The 16,587-nt window shown below is 41.8% G+C and overlaps 1 protein-coding gene across 6 annotated transcripts in view; it reads left to right on the forward strand.

Annotated features, from left to right (window-relative positions):
- Positions 1-16,587, forward strand: part of fras1 (Fraser extracellular matrix complex subunit 1) — a 352,607-nt gene that overhangs the window by 157,683 nt on the left and 178,337 nt on the right. For all 6 annotated transcript variants that reach the window (XM_085180995.1, XM_085180996.1, XM_085180998.1 and 3 more), the window contains 4 exons: positions 10,531-10,674; positions 13,399-13,539; positions 14,321-14,461; positions 14,566-14,733. In XM_085180995.1, coding sequence (XP_085037121.1) covers positions 10,531-10,674; positions 13,399-13,539; positions 14,321-14,461; positions 14,566-14,733 — 594 coding nt within the window. The remainder of the gene's footprint in view (positions 1-10,530; positions 10,675-13,398; positions 13,540-14,320; positions 14,462-14,565; positions 14,734-16,587) is intronic.

Below are 16,587 nucleotides of genomic sequence, written 5' to 3' on the forward strand. Positions count from 1 at the left end.
ACCTGTGACAAGAAAACATTAAGTTTGTGTTTTCTTGCTTATAAACTTTGCGACTTCTTGCCAGCACGGAGATGCTTTGTAGAGTTGTTAAACTAAGTTTTAATGGACTTAAAGCTTTTAATGCTGCTTTAATGCTAAATTGCTTTTAAAGTCAAAATTAGATTCTGAATAAACTGGTAACAGAAAAGCTTTTGTCCGTTTTTCTTTTGTTATTCTTAAAGAGTTTATGCAGGATAGATGGATCGATCCTCTGCAGCAGCAGCATAAAGAATACAAATAAACTGGTATTACTCAGGCTCAGTTCTCTATACATGAGTGTCCCTATTAACTGTTACTGGACGTATCTATCTCAAAGGTCTCCCAACATTTCTAGTCCTGGGCCAATAAATAAAACCATGGCTCGGTGAGCGAAACCCTTGTGGGATTGCTAATACGCTCCGAAATGAGCTCCTCTATTGAGTGGAGGAGACCTGCGGGGACTCCTGGGGATGATGGGTAGAAATAGAGAGGGGTGGGTTAGTGAGCAGAGAGTAACCACAATGTGATTACAGACTTCAGTTGTGCAGCTTGATTTCATACCTTAATGAATATTGTCAGGAGGATTTCAGACCTCCCAGTGCAAAAGCTCGTTGAACATCCTTAAATAGGTTGGACAGCAGCAAGCAGCTTTGTTTTACGCTGCTTCCACACACATACTGTATTCAGTCGCAGCTATTGGACAAGCCCTCTGTGGAAATTGCACTTCATGCATTTATGCAGCTTCTGTCCTGCGTCGTTGCCATTAGGTGTTTAATTTGTAACTTGTGCATTAATCCAGAGTCTACAGTATGTTAATGCTGCAGGTATGTTCACAGCTGCTAATGTCTTTACCCTGCATGCATCCAGGTTTAATAATGTGCTCTATAGAGCCGAATTCTCTCGAGCGTCTCAGCCATTTCTTTTAACCGCCAACTTGCTTTAATGACAGAAGCCCCCTTTGTTTTTTCCCCAGCACACAGTTTTGTTTTGGAGAACAAAAGAGCGCCAGTGGAAAGTGGGACGCTGAATTATTGTGACTTTAAATGAGTGAATGCCTGCATTAAAGCTATTAAGGTGGATTTAGGCTGACTGAAGTCTCATAGCAGCTCTTGTTTAATGAGGAAAAAATAGAAGGAAGGGTTGAGGGAAGAAGCAGAGGAGATGGGAGCTGACAGAAGTAATGAGCGTGTGAGGTGTCTGGAAGGTGCCAGAGACATTTCTTGGCAGGAAGTCGAGACCACCCAGGACTCAGTGTGTCGCAGCAGGCCTCCCTGGGGGGATTTTTTCCCCCACCTCCAGTCAGTTACTGAAAGCTTCATCCGCATGCATTCAAAGTTTTGGTGTAAATAATCGTGAGGAGCCTTGTGCTGACGCTATCGTACAACGCCTGCCCCACATTTCTTCTTCTTTCTTATAATTGCACCGTGAGACTCAGTCACACTTGTAATGTTCACTTGTTTGGAAACGTACGCCGAGACCGAAAAACAGACACATCTGTCTTGTTCAGGTGCAGAGTACACAAAACCTGATTTCTTTCTCCCCACGGGTTTTTAACACTGTTTGGCGCTCCCTTTAAATTCCTCCTTTATTGCATTGTTTTGAACCTAAACGGGCTCTTCATCAAGTACAACAAAACTGTGGAATAAAGCAAGAATTTTAAGAGGAGCCGATAACAGGGTTACAAGTCCCAGCGGAGATAAAATCATAACGACATACTGCACTTCTGCAGATGCAATTACAGGAGGTCTCATTCCAAAGCATCAAAACGCCATTAGCCTCTAAAGTCACATCTAAAGTTAGAGTCTGGATAAGTTTAAGAGTTAATCCCAAATTGTTAAAACATTTTTAAAAAGTTCAGTGTGTTGCTTTACACCTTTTATTGTGCAGAAAGGTACAATAGCCTTTTGGGCTATTATCACTAATGTAGCACCTACTAGAAAAGCTCCTGGTTCAATCTGAGCACCATCGAGGAGGAGAAGGTGTCTCTTCACTTCAACTAGGCCAGGGCTCAGCAACCTTTAAGACCCAAAGAGCCATTTGGACCCAGTTTCCACGCAAAAGAAAACACTGGGAGCCGCAAATATTTTTTGACATCTAAAATGAAGATAACACTATATATTTTGTTTTTTACCTTTATGCTTTGTGTGAACAACTAAGGTGTGTTGCTTATGAAATCCATGAAGTGCTACAGAGAAAATCACATTTTATTTATGTAATTAACACATTTTGAACTCTTAAAGAAATATAACAAAAGGAAAGACACCCAGCTGAGCTAAAATGATCCAGCAAACAAAAACTGTTGTGCTGCCACCCTCATATCGCCTTTGGGCTGTTGGAGCCTTGACCTGACTTTTAAAAAATAATTGGGAAAAAAGCACAATGCTGCTAAAAAAGGAAAAATAGATATTTGCAAAATTCTGCCTAAATATGTATTTTACCTGGTTAATGTGTGTGGCGGGGCGTGATCTGCAGCGCCGCTGCAGGGGAGGCCTCGCCGCCTTAACGTCTGTGCTATCTGTGCTGTTGTGTCGGGCTGTGAGCTTCAACACCGGCTGTATGCGTACAGCAATCGTGTGTGAAAAGTGGTCAATAAAGAGATGCTGAAAAGCGTGTTCATGGAAACATCGTTGGGTCTGCCGTGATATGTTTACAACGGGACTTCTGCTCCTGAACCTCTGCGCACAGCGTCTGCAGATCGGGGCTGTACGAAGTCACTTTCATCTTTACGCAGGACTGTAAGCTGTCATCTGTGAGGCATGAGCGTGTTTGTTTTTAACATAGTTCACGGTGGAGAACAGCTGCTGACATAATGTGGATCCGAAGGTCCATAATTGGCCTACCTGGGGTTGAAAGTCTCGATAAATGCACAGCGTTTCTGTGGGTACACCGGCTTCCGCAAGTGTGACGCTTATTTTGAGCGATGAAAAAATAATAGAATATAATTTTATTTTTATATTTCAATATCACAATAATCTTCCAATTTAGAACTACAAGTTAAAAAAGAACGAACATAAATAAAATACACGTCAGCTAAATACTTCAAATTTATTTTCCCAAACCACACGGAGCTGCACTATAAGGACTAAAGAGCCGCAGGTTGCCGACCCCTGAACGAGACGGTCTCCATTCATTTGGCATTTAGGGCTCAAATTCTGAGCATTTCATAAAATCCTTCATCAAATTAATGATTAAAGGTCTGAATCTTAAAGGTCGATGTAGGCAGTACCTCATATGTAAACACGAGCTTTTAGTGCCTAAAAATAACCAAGTACTTCACATATGAAGTATAAACATAATAATGCTGGTGTGTCTCTATAGCAACATGATAGTTTAATCAAATTTCTATTGTAGTGTGAAGACGTGCATTGCTGTGGTTTCTTTAATTGTTTTTTTAATAGTTCATAATTTTTTTTGGAAAACAACCTTTTTTTATAACCTTGCTGAAGTTTTAATGCTGGTAAACCAATTTAAACGACCTTTTGTTTTTCATTCTTACACTGACAGTTTTCTTGAGATTAGTGTCACTGCAGACCGATCGGACAACCTGTTCCTACTCCTCCCCTCTAGTGGGCGCTACATAGCCCTGCACGCCAAAATAAGCAGACTTCTTCATTGCACATATAAATATAAATATGCTACATGTGCTGTTATTGTCTGTGTCATGTTGCTTTTGTCCGTCTTGTCAGTTCCTCCTACGTGTGCACGGACTTGGTCAGTAAAGCTGACTCTGATAGATTCTGGTACATTTTTGTAAATACATGACTTGGTTGTTGTTTTTTCTGCATAATCTTCCAACATTTTATGCAGCGATTCTCTTTCTGAGTAGGTTTACGTCGCATTGCTTTCAGTACCTGCATGACTCTATCGCTCATTAGTAGCACTCACACAGCATTTTTAACCGACTTTGACTTTGTGGATGTGTGTCAGAAAGTGAGGCGGCTATAGAAACACTACAATTTCACAGCCTCCCTTCTGCTGTTGTCCAAAACGACCTTCACATAGAGGTATAAAAGCTTTTTCATGTGGAGCCATAGTGAGAAACCTGATTTTCCTCCTGTCTTTGTGCTGGGCTGATTTGAACCTTTGCTTCCACCAGGAGAGAAAATAGAGCTAAAAATAACTCCTTACAAGTGAAATATGGACGCCACGAGGTACTTCATTAAAATTAAAATTCCCATGTAGACTTGGAAAAGAATTTCACAGTAGAATTTTTCTTCTGGCTGCTCCCTTTACCTCCATCTCACATATCCCGGCCTGCACATGTCCAAACCATCTCAGCCTGAGCTGTGCATTTCTATGCCAATGAAACTCTCAGCATCTTCATCTCCTCCACCTTCAGCTTGGCTTCCTATGTCTTTGTTAGTGCCACAGTCTCCAAACCACACCCAGCAGGTCTCACTGCCATCTTGAAAACCTTCCCTTTCACTCTTGGTGCTGGTCTCCACCCACTCCACCACCCAGGTATTTAAACTCCAACCTCTCGTGCCTCTCATCTCGCTTCATTCCTCTTCTCTCCAGTGCATACCTGCACCCATCTCATCATAGATATAAACCCAGTGTATCACTGACTTTAAAGGCCACCTTTTGTGTATTTTTAGAGCAGCTTTGCCAAAAATGGAAATATTTGACACCCTGGAATTGAGAACAGGCTGGTCTTTCAAATAAAAGCTCCTGTTTTTTGTATTATTTGCTCTCCATTGCAAAGCTGCTTTCTCCATGCTTAGCTTAATTGCCGATTCTCTCATGCTATCTCGTCTTATCACTCAAGGTTTGGAGGGGGTTGGTGTGAGCCACGGCAGCAGCAGCACAGTAATTGTGCATCCCCACCCGTCCCAGAAGGACAGAGCGAAGATTATCCAGTGCACTGTGTGACTGTGCATTCATCTCAACCTCGCCTGGTTTATGCAGAGTAGGCTTTAGAGGGGCTTTTTGGCAACTGGCCTGCTAGGATTACATTTGCTGATAACTTTACGCTCCAGGCGGCACAGAAAAATAAATTGCTTTCCTGCGAGGGGCAAGGTAAAGGACGTGTAATCCCCTTGTTGGCTCCAACCATTTTTGGATGCAGCGTGTATGAGCGCGCGTGTGAAGTGACCCAGTAATATAAATGTAAGAATCCCATCATGTACAGAGTGCTTCTCAATGTCTTTTTGCTTCATCTGCAAGACTACAGCTGCAGAGTATCTGATGCTGAAATGGGCAATGGTCCATAATTCAGCAAAAGATTGTTTTTTATAAATGATTTCATTTCACCACGGAGGATCAGTCATGCATAGGTGAAACAAGCATATCATCTTATTTTGGGCTAAGGCTATTATGGAGCCTCTCTGGACCTTTAGCACAATGAAATGAACAGCCACACGCAGAGAGAGGGGCATGGAAATTAAACGTATATGTGAACTAAGGGGAAAAAAAGCTGCTGGGAGAAAAACCCAGACTTGAACAGAGAGAGAAAGATGACCAAAAATCCAGTGTGAATCTGTAGAGAGGGCAGTGGGCTGAGGCAAGAAGAAGCCTCGGACAGAGAAATGAGAGTATTATGGGGGAGAGTGAGAGGGGGAGAAATTGGCACACAACTTCAAAATCTGAGAGGTGGAAGGAAATAGGAAGAGTTGAGAAGCATAAAAAATTAAAAGTCAGATGGGAACCTGTCAGTCTGTCAGTCACTTCAGAGGTTTGGCTTTTACTCTTCACACACACAGTGGAGCAAAAACTTTCCTCTTCTGTAACCTTACATGTCCTCTGAATTTGGCTTTTTCTCATTCAGGTAAACCTCGCTGTAACTCAAAGGAAATCAGGTTTGGTTTTATACGATACAGACGTCCGTACATCAAAACTTAACACAAGTTTAGATCGATTTTCTGCCTTTGTGGCAGCAGCTAGTTTGCATGCATGCCTGTGCAATATGGAGATGTACTTGGCAGGACTTGAAACGTTGCCTGTAACAGGTAATCAATCACAGAGAACATTTGCTGTATCTGTCTTTAAATTAGTTTTTTTTAAGATGTGCTGAAGCTGCACAGGACTGTTCAGAAAACCTTTGGTGCATTCAGGTTCATCAGGAGACTGCAGATATTGGTTGAGCAAGAAATTTAATGTAGGTTTTTTTTGTCCCATTTGGTTCTTCAGCCATCAGAAAAATCACGCAAGATCGACAGCGCATAATGTGCTTTGAGGTAGCAGCCAAGAAAGGTGTAGTTTGTGTATATGTACACCTGTGTGGACGGGCGCACTTGTATTCAAAAGGTTTCTCCATGTAACCATCTGCTAGAGGGTGTGGGGAGCCATAGCCCCGTCCCCCAAGGCATGAAGCAGGTATGGAGGAGATCCAGGCTCCAGACATCCAGACGCCCCAGAGTGCGAGAGCCCAAGGAGGACCAACGGAGGGGCAATCGTGCCATCCTCCTGGGAGGAGCTGAGGAGAGCCCCAGACGAGGGCTCACCCAGCAGCCACAGAGGGTGCTGGAGTAATGTGCCAGCTGTGCCAGAGTGGACAAAGCCCCAGGCCCAGAAGCCCGAGGGCCCTCCCACCCCCTGAAAGGGGCCCGACCGAGCCACGGGAGCCAGGCCCCGCCAAACAGCCACCAGGAGTGATACCTGATACATACCTGAGGGTCCAGCCCTGGACACCAAGAACCACCAATGCACCGACATCTCAGGGCATCAGCCACCAGCAGGGAGTGTGGTGGGAATTTAATGGAGTTTCCATCAGCTTGTTCTCAAGTTTTTGAAGCTGGAGCTTCCATCGGATAACTGTGTCTGCATGTCAACATAAAAAGACAAAAATACACTCAGCTACTGTCATGTTCAGGAAACACGGTGAGACATGGTGACATATCCTGCTAGAAGCAGCCACCAGAAGACGAACACTGTGTGTATCTTCACATAAAGCTGTAGTGTTTAAATGATGCTCGGTTGGTAGTTTGCCAAACTGTGCCTGCCATCTGATTCCATAAATCAAGACTCATCAGATCAGGCAGTGTTTTCCAGTCTAGTTGTAACAGCAGTGGCACCTGGTGTGGTCTTCTGCTGCTGTTGTTTTGGATTCAGGGGTGCTCTTCTGCAGAGCTTGGTTGTAATGATGACTATTTGAGTTACTGTAGCCTCCTTATCAGCTCAAAGAGGTCTGGCCATTCTCCTCTGACATCAGCAAGGCATCGTTGCTCAGAGAACTGCTGCTCACCAGATTTTGTCTCTTTTTTTGGACCTCTGAACTGCTTAGACCAGCATATGTATATATATCCAGCTTAATTTTCTCTCCCATCCTGATATGAGTTAAAACCTGTGTGTCCTGGATTTATAGTAAACAGGCTTTACAGTACACAAACCCTAGCATGGTCCTTTAACCCGTGGGCCTGCAGTGATTTTAATCTCATGATGAAATGATCAAAAGTTATCCATGAACTTTTAACCCAGCTGAGAAAATCTCAGTTTTTATTCTTAATTTGAAAAGATAAAAAAAAAAAGATGAGACAGTGCGAGCGAATTGGGTAAAAGAAATTAAGCAAATGTGAAGTATTTAATCAAATCAAATCTACATTAAATATTCCTTATTTTATAAGATTTGGATGGAAGGTATCCGTCATAGGAAATCATCTGTGCGTGCGTGCGCAGGATGTTTTGATTAAATATAAAAAGTTTACAGTGATCCTGGTGGGGAATATGTGCAGATGATAAAGAGGAGGATGCAGAGAAAGTTATTAAAAGATACGAATGCGGTTACCTGAGGAAATCTGTATCAACAGGCACGAGGGAGCCGGAGATTTATCTCACACTGCTTTCCAACAACTTTTGCAATAACACAGCTTCTGGCATCTCCCATTAATTCACTCAGATTTTTATCAGCGGTTTTCAGTGACACTGATTAAATTAATTACACTTTCCTCGGCGTGATATTCACTTGTCTTGATCAGTTTTGTCTCACTTCTTGTGCCCCAGCCGTGGTTTATTTCTCAACTTTAACTTTTTTAGATCTACTCTTTCACTTTTAACCTTTGACCTTTCACAAAGGGACATCCAGTAAATAATAAATGAAGCTGTTAAGCATGTGTAAAGTGCTATCGTATTAAAACTTACACGACTTCCTCCTTGTGTTTTGTCCATTTGTTGCTCGTGTTCCTCACACTGTGTTCTGCTACATCCCTGCCTCGATTCTTTTGTAAGCCTCCCAACTTTCTAGTGTTTTTGCTTTTTTCTGTCAGGCTTTGTTGGGACCGTGTATCAGCTTAGTATCAAAAATTGCTTTTTATCGTTCTCCTTTGTCCTGTGTGTAGGTCCTTTACCTGAGCCTTGTAGCAGGTGTATTGGTGCTGTTCCCTTTGTGTGTGTGTGAGAGAGAGACTTGGGTTTCTGATCTTTCGGTGTCTGATTAGGCTGAAGCCTAAAAAACAATATGGCTGGGTTTACTGAAACATTGTGGTGTGGAGTAAAAGATGATTCTCAGTGTTTGTGACAAGCTTCACCGTGACTCCTTTGGTCTGGGCTGTCTGCGTCCTATAATTAGGTGTAGTGGACTAATCTATATTTCCAAGGTTCAGAGTGCTTTAAAATGAGATCCAGCTAGGTGCTTACATTTGACAAGCTGAGGACGGGCAACAGAAAAGGCAGAAAATGAGATTTAGTCCTCGGAAAAATGAGATCCTGCACAGCTTTACTTAAAAAGTCAAAAGGCTTTAGAGAGTATTTCTGATCCCGGTGCATTACGCTCCGAGTTCCTGTAAGAACTCCTAATATACAGATATTCTGCTGGGGTTCCTCATCCTTTCTGTTAACCACTTTCTCAGCTGTCACTGAGTGGGAAGTGGGGTGAACCCAGGATAAGTTGTCACTCTGTTAGAGACAGACCATTCACTTCAGCAAGTCTCACATGCATGTTTTAGACCATAGGTGTCAAACTCTGGCCCGCAGGCCAAATTTGGCCCGCAGCCTAATTACATTTGGCCCGCGAAGCCATACCAAATTACTATTAGAGCTGGCCTACTGGTATTATACAGCTAATATATATATTGTTTAGTATTAAGCTTTGCTTGTTCCATATTCAGTTTTTCAGCAAAACTTGTTTGAGTCCATAAGAAAAGATTCATTCTTATATCTAGAGGAATAAATATATTTCAATAAATATTAATGTTAGCCCGCGACTTCCAGTTTTGAATTTTGGCCCACTGTGTATTTGAGTTTGACACCCCTGTTTTAGACTGATGGAGGAAGTACCTGGAGAAAACCCAAGGAGAACATGTAACCACCACACTGACAGGCCCAGAACCTTCATACTGTGGAGCAGCAGTCAGAACCACTGCACCACTCTGCTGTTTTTCCTTATAAAAGAAATTTATTTGATTCACTATCTTATAAACCAGTGTCGGCTTCCACCCATATCAGAGTATGTTGATCCAGTATGAGTGTAAAGATGGCACCCAGAGGGAAATCCTTTGTAGGAAGGATTCGGACTTTGGAGGTACTTCCACAGGTTTCAGGATTCTTTGCAAAGTGAACAAAACTTGAGGGAAAGTTGGACAAAACCTGAACTACACTGAGGTTACAATGTTTCCCAGATCATGATGAGGATGACGAACAGAAAAGCTTTCATATAAAGATTGCAGATTTTCATGAATGATATGTGAAGGTGACTCAGAAGAAACCTGAAAGTGTAGTTTTCACATTCCTTCTGCATTTTTTTTTTGTAGGTTTGTTTTTGTCTGGTTTCTGTCAGTTTTATTTTGTAGCACTTGCTGCATCTGGCTTCATTCTGTGTGCCGCTGGGAAATCACAGGTAATCATAGCAGTTAGTGCTGAGATGGGTTTTTTGCTGCTTCTGTTTGGGCACACACGAAGGGACACACACAGAGATAAAAGTGCAGGTGTATGCAAAGGCGCACAATCATCTCCCGCAATTCATCTCAAAGGTACTTTAAGCCCGACCGTATGTGTGTACATGTGTGTCTCCCTCAGTCACACGCATAAACTCTTACATGGTCTTCCCACACAGCTCGCCCCGTTAGCCTCCCACTCTGTTTGTCGGCACTGTTGTGAGGCTTGTTAGTGCTTTTTTTAACAGCAGCTAATAGAGCACCACTGATAATGCCAACTATGCAGACACACACAGTCGCACACGCAAACAAGCTTTATTAGATCCTGTGAACGACCCTGATCATCTCACTTATTTTCTTTGTTGTTTTTACAACCTTGAATATTTTGTTAATGCACGAACTGCGAACTGTTATTGTAAAGGATCAGTGTTTCTGAATTATTTATACTGTTTACTACAAATCGCATGCAGTATATCGCAGAACTTTGGCAAACTGTGCTTGCAGGATTTGCATAATTCAGATTGTTTCTTCTACGTTTGGCATGATTCAGGTTCTCCGCTACAGTCACATTTATCCATTTCGACCTAGTTCCACCTACTGTGCTGTACTGTGTGTGTTTCTGTTCAGGAAAGGGGCAAAAAATCAGACCTCGTGGTGCTTCAGGACTGAAAGCAAAGAATCTATTTTCTGTTTTCTTATTTTTCAGACTGTCATGAGTCATGCTCGGAGTGCCGTGGGCCGAGTCAGCAGGAGTGCGCGTCGTGCTCAGACCCGGCCGCCTTGCTGAAAGACGGGGCGTGCGTCCTTGACTGTGGCACAGGTTTCTACAGTCAAGAAGGCGTCTGCCACGGTAAAGCTGACACATATCCACACTGCAGTACTGAAGACATTTAGCTGAGTTTCAGTTTTGGCTGGTTTAGTAGAAATAGCACTTCTGCTGACGTCTTTACTAAAAGTAGTGCAACTCCACTGATCCAACACAAAACATTAGGCGTATGTATATGCACGGATGGTTTGAGTACATCACCATCCAGAAAGCCCAAATATATCTTCTTTAAGGAATCAGTTTACCTCTGGCTTGTGGTGATTTGTGCACATTTAGTTTCGTTGCTGCAAGTTGGCCAGTTTTGAAGATATCGGCTGTAGATGTGTCCACTTTCCCTCAAATGTCATGACAGTAAATGGCCACAAAATTGTTATTATATTAAGAGTTTTTATTATTATTATTATATATTAACTTATCCGGCCAACTGCTATCAAACATTCTAGATGGATAAACAGCAGAATGAGCCGTCTCAGGAAGCTACAGTCTCTGATTTGCCTCCCTCTGTTAATTAAACCCAACCAAAATGTTTTAGTTTGAATCAATGTGTTTAAAATACAATGATTTTATCCTCTACAGGTCGAGCGTATGGAAGCATAGAACTGCCAGCCAGGCAAAAGGAAATGAGGGTTATATCATATAAATATCTGATATATATACACATATATCTATAACGTGAAAACTTTATTGTTCTAACAATATACTTTTCATGTTTGAACAACATAATATCACGTTATTACAAAAAAACTTTAATGTTCTTACAATATAAATGTTATTTTGTACAAACAAGATAATTATATTGTTTGAAAAATAAAGTTTTAACGTTAAAACATATCTTTTATTTTTCGAACATGATATATTTGTTTGCCTTAAAACATAGTTGGAGAAAATGGCTCGTTTATCAGAACTAGTTAAGTTCTATTTTATGCTTGGATTGAGGCATAACGTGTGATAACGTGATAGTTACGTATATTGTAATAACATGACATTATCTTTTTCATATTATCATTTTTATATGAAAAAGTTATTGTTAGAACAGTAAAGTTTTCACATTATAACATGAAATAGCTGTTTTTGTTTTGGCTGGTTGGCAGCTCTACGCTTCCGTACTAAAGTGAATCGATTCAGTGTTGTTTTTCTTTTTGTACTAAGTGCCAGTTTCATTTTAGCCTTCAGATTTTGTGACAGTCTGTGATTTTCCCTTTTCAAAGATTTTCTTTGAACAGCTTCAAGGAAATGAAGCAAAAAGCTTTTGGGAGAACTAAAATGAAGTGAAGACATGAAAACAAGATAAACGTTTTGTATTTCTTTATAATAATGACTCAGACGCCGTGGTTCTTCTGTAGAGGCGTTTTAAACCATTTTCTGTTCTCTTGAATGCAGCAGTTAGACTCTTTGTACATAAAGCACTTCAAATTGCAGGTAACACGTATGCTTTGAAATGTAATTTGTCCTCCGGGGGAAAAGTAATATCATTTTTATTATTTTAGTCCTAAAATCACAAAGCGTCTGTAAGAATGGATTCTGGGGAAACCAGGTGCCCGAGGGTTCTGGGTTTGAATCCAAACTGGCAACTCCCAGTTTGAAGCAGCTCCCAGTTTGAAGTTGCCAGATACATTTAAATAACTTGCAGTTTGTTTGTTTTTTCAATTTAATAATAAAAATGTACAGAAAAGTTTAAAGGGGAAAAGAAAACATACATTTCTGTGTGAGGTGTTTGCTGTGCGACTTCACTGGCGAGTGAAAGCTGACATTCCCACAGGTGGATCAGGTGTCACACGAAAGTGTCGTTGCCCAATGCAGTAAACACTATCTGAGACGATGGAACGTTTATTGTTAGCAGTGAACTGAAGGTGAAGATTTATTTGGGTTTCTTTCCCCCCGCGGAGCTTCCTGCAGCATCCACTCGGCATGATGCCAAAATGATAAGTCAGCAGTAGCAAACAAACAATTTAAAAAAATACAATAATTAGCGATTCTGTCTCGCACTAACGAGGAGTCTGAGGCTTCTGAAATAAATAGATCCCATATGAATATGGATGCTTTCTATTTCTGAGTGGTAAGATGAGGGAGAGTAAGAATAGTCCCCCCTCAGGGCGACGGTGAACTTAACCAAGCTCTTTCTGGTTAAAGAGACCCAGAGGGGCCGGGAGGGTGGGGTGGGCTTTTCTTCTGCTGTTGCTCACAGGAAAGTTTTGAAGCGCTCAGTGAGGAGCCCTCTTTCAGAAAATGTCAAAAAACATATGGAACTTTCTAGAAAAAGGTCAAATCCATTTGAACTTGCCAGCCAGCGCTTTGAGGCTTGGTTTAAAATGTCACCATCCTGAGAGAGCTGAAGGGCTTTTCCTCCGCGGGGCTTCCTGGGACTTTAGAAGTGAAAGATTTTCTTTTTTTTCATCTCTCAAGTATGCTGCAGCAAAACCACCTGCTGAGGGAAAGGTTTAGCGCATGTGTGCATGTTATGCTAAGATACCTCAGGTGCCTGAGAGGGAAGATTTGATCCATTGTTGGATTTTTTTTAGATTATTTGTTCCCTTTTACTTCTTTTGTTCATCTTTTCAGCCATCTGCTTTCCAGTTTCTGTCATTAAAAGTTGGTCTTGCCTAAGTGACTTTTAATTGTATTTGAAGGACTGTTTGTTTAGGAGACTTTCCTCTTGCTTGTAGATAATTCAGCCATTTTTAAATTGACCTCAGTGCATTTTGTCATGCCAACAAAAAGTCATTAACGTTTACACGCTGCGCTTCACAGCCTGTGATTCGTCCTGTGCCTCCTGTTTTCCCGACAACCCCAAATGTATGAGCTGTCCACCGGGGACCGCCTTGCATCATGGGAAATGTCTCAGCCAGTGTCCAGCTCAGCATTACCTGGACAGCCAAAGCAGATGCAGAGGTGAGTGTTTGCTCTGAAAATGACAAAGTGGAGATGTTTGCACATCATGCACAGCATGTTTGTCAAGTAATAGCATATACATGCAAACACCTCATACCTACAATTAAGAGCTTGTTGTGCAGCTATGTTACCCGGCACCTTGCAATTTTTGAGTCCACCATGAGCTCCTCTGTTTACAAAAGTATTCAGGGTCAAACGTGAGGCCATCTGTCCAAACCGAGACTTCAGTCCTATTAAAAGCTTCTCATTACTTTAATTAGAGAAGAAAACTTCTAAAATAAATCCTGTAACCCAGAGGTCTCCAACCTTTTTTGCGCCACGGACCGGTTTATGCCCGACAATATTTTCACCTTATTTGCCTTTAAGGTGTCGCGGATAAATACAACAAAATAAAACTAGTACCGGTACTGAAAAAAATAAGATTTATTCATAACACACGTGAAAAGACCCAGGAAAACCGAGTTAACGATAAAAACGATAACAAAATAACGCTGAAAACTGATAAAAACCCTGAAAACTATACATTTCACACCTGAGCCTCAACTCTCGCGGCCCGGTACCGGTCCGAGGCCCGGGGCTTGGGGACCGCTGCTGTAACCTACACAGTTTGTGCCATTTTATTTAAGGGTCAAACCCTTAAATTTATACATAAATCTTTCCTAATAATTAAAGCGTCAGGTTCTACTGAGCTTACTAAGTTTTACTTCCTGTTTCATGGGCAGTTCTGTGTATCAGACTAAAGCTCTTCTATATTAAATGCTTATTTTCTTTGTGTCCCCAGCCTGCCACAGCTCCTGTGCCTCCTGCTGGGGTCCCTCGGTATCCCAGTGCACCTTGTGTCCAGGCGGACTACTTCTCCACCAGGGCCAGTGTGTGGAGGCCTGTGGGGAGGGGCTGTATGCTCAGGACTACACCTGCCACAGTGAGAGTCCAAATACATTAATAAAGTATCCTGTTAAAAAACTTTTCTTCCTTGTCCCCAGAGTGTAACTGCCTCTCTGTGATGTTGTCTGTCCTCGCGCCCAGACTGTCACCCCTCCTGCCGTTCTTGTGTGGGACCCCTGGCCTCAGACTGCCTCCGCTGCCTCAAACCGGAGGAAGCTCTTCTTCCACAATCGAGTCACCTTAAGCACAGCGTCTGCACAGCTGGGTGTCCCACGCAAAGCTTCCTGGATGACATGCAGACATGCAGAGGTGAGTGTATTTAATGTTTTATTTAGCTTCCTCTATAATTCAGGAGAGGCGGTACCTGCGAGGCCAGAAAGGATATTTCTGCTGCTGTGGGTCATGGTCGCTAATTAACACGCCAGCCATCGCTCACTTTGACTTTTAAAACAGATCAAATAGTCATTACCACTAAGTACGTTTAAGCCCGATGAAAGCCAAAAACAACAAATTGTAAAATCCACGAATCAAAGCCAAAGCTTAAGGCTTGTTAACAACAAAGCGTGCCCTCATTTGCATTAGTAGTAATGAAATATTTACTCTGAATCGACAGAATATTAATGTGCAGCTATTCAGATTTTCTAACTGAACAATTTGTTTTATAACACAGGATATGACATCTTTTTAATGTCACAGTTAGGGTGACAAGTAAACTGGATATTAAACATAAAATTATAAAATAAACAATTAGTTGCTTCATAAATAAGTAATGAGCAGAGTAATTAATCATGAAAATGTTATTTAGTTGAATCCTAAATATTGAATGAATTGTAGTTTTTGCTCTAACTTATTAAACAACCTGAAAGCTGGATTTATGCTCTGTTTATTCTGTGTACTGAACTGCTGGTTAGCGCTGGAAACATCCTGGCTTCATACATTCTGTCTGTGTCTGTGTTTGAAATTCATGATCTGGCATTTGCACCTACTGTGTGAAGGGTAGGCCCTCCATGATGCAAGGCTTTTCCCTCCTTTACTCTAAAGGTCCCGTTGGTAGACTGTAGGTGCTGTTTGCAGCAATTTGCAGACAAACATCTACAAGTTGTAGCTACCACTCTCAGAAATATACGGCAATTGCTTAATTCTGTTTGTGTTCTTGTTGCTGCAGAGAAAACATACGTCATGATATGCAAAGAACTTCTTTGTAGTAAATTCAATTCAATTCAATTTTATTTATATAGCGCCAAATCCCAACAAAAGTCGCCTCAAGGCGCTTCATAGATACAGAGAAAAACCCAACAATCATATGACCCCCTATGAGCAAGCACTTTGGCGACAGTGGGAAGGAAAAACTCCCTTTTAACAGGAAGAAACCTCCGGCAGAACCAGGCTCAGGGAGGGGCGGGGCCATCTGCTGTGATTGGTTGGGGTGAGAGAAGGAAGACAGGATAAAGACATGCTGTGGAAGAGAGACAGAGGTTAATAACAGATATGATTCAATGCAGAGAGGTCTGTTAATACATAGTGAGTGAGAAAGGTGACTGGAAAGGAAAAACTCAATGCATCATGGGAATCCCCCGGCAGCCTACGTCTATTGCAGCATAACTAAGGGAGGATTCAGGGTCACCTGGTCCAGCCCTAACTATATGCTTTAGCAAAAAGGAAAGTTTGAAGCCTAATCTTAAAAGTAGAGATAGTGTCTGTCTCCTGAATCCAAACTGGAAGCTGGTTCCACAGAAGAGGGGCCTGAAAACTGAAGGCTCTGCCTCCCATTCTACTTTTAAATACTCTAGGAACAACAAGTAGGCCTGCAGAGCGAGAGTGAAGTGCTCTAATAGGGTGATATGGTACTACGAGGTCATTAAGATAAGATGGGGCCTGATTATTTAAGACCTTGTATGTGAGGAGCAGGATTTTGAATTCAGTTCTGGATTTAACAGGAAGCAAATGAAGGGAAGCCAAAACAGGAGAAATATGCTCTCTCTTTCTAGTGAAACAGATCCTTAAAAGCAAAGGTTGTTCTCCTTTGTGATTTTAAACCAATCCGCATTTTGAATACATGGATTCAGCCGTGGTGTTGGTGGTTTTCCTACAATCTATGTCTGTGTGGAACCTGAGAACTAGAGATAGGGACATATAACATGTCCTTTCAGCCATACTTAATGA

Source organism: Neolamprologus multifasciatus, chromosome 12 (genome assembly GCF_963576455.1).
Source record: "Neolamprologus multifasciatus chromosome 12, fNeoMul1.2, whole genome shotgun sequence".
NCBI lineage: Eukaryota > Metazoa > Chordata > Actinopteri > Cichliformes > Cichlidae > Neolamprologus > Neolamprologus multifasciatus.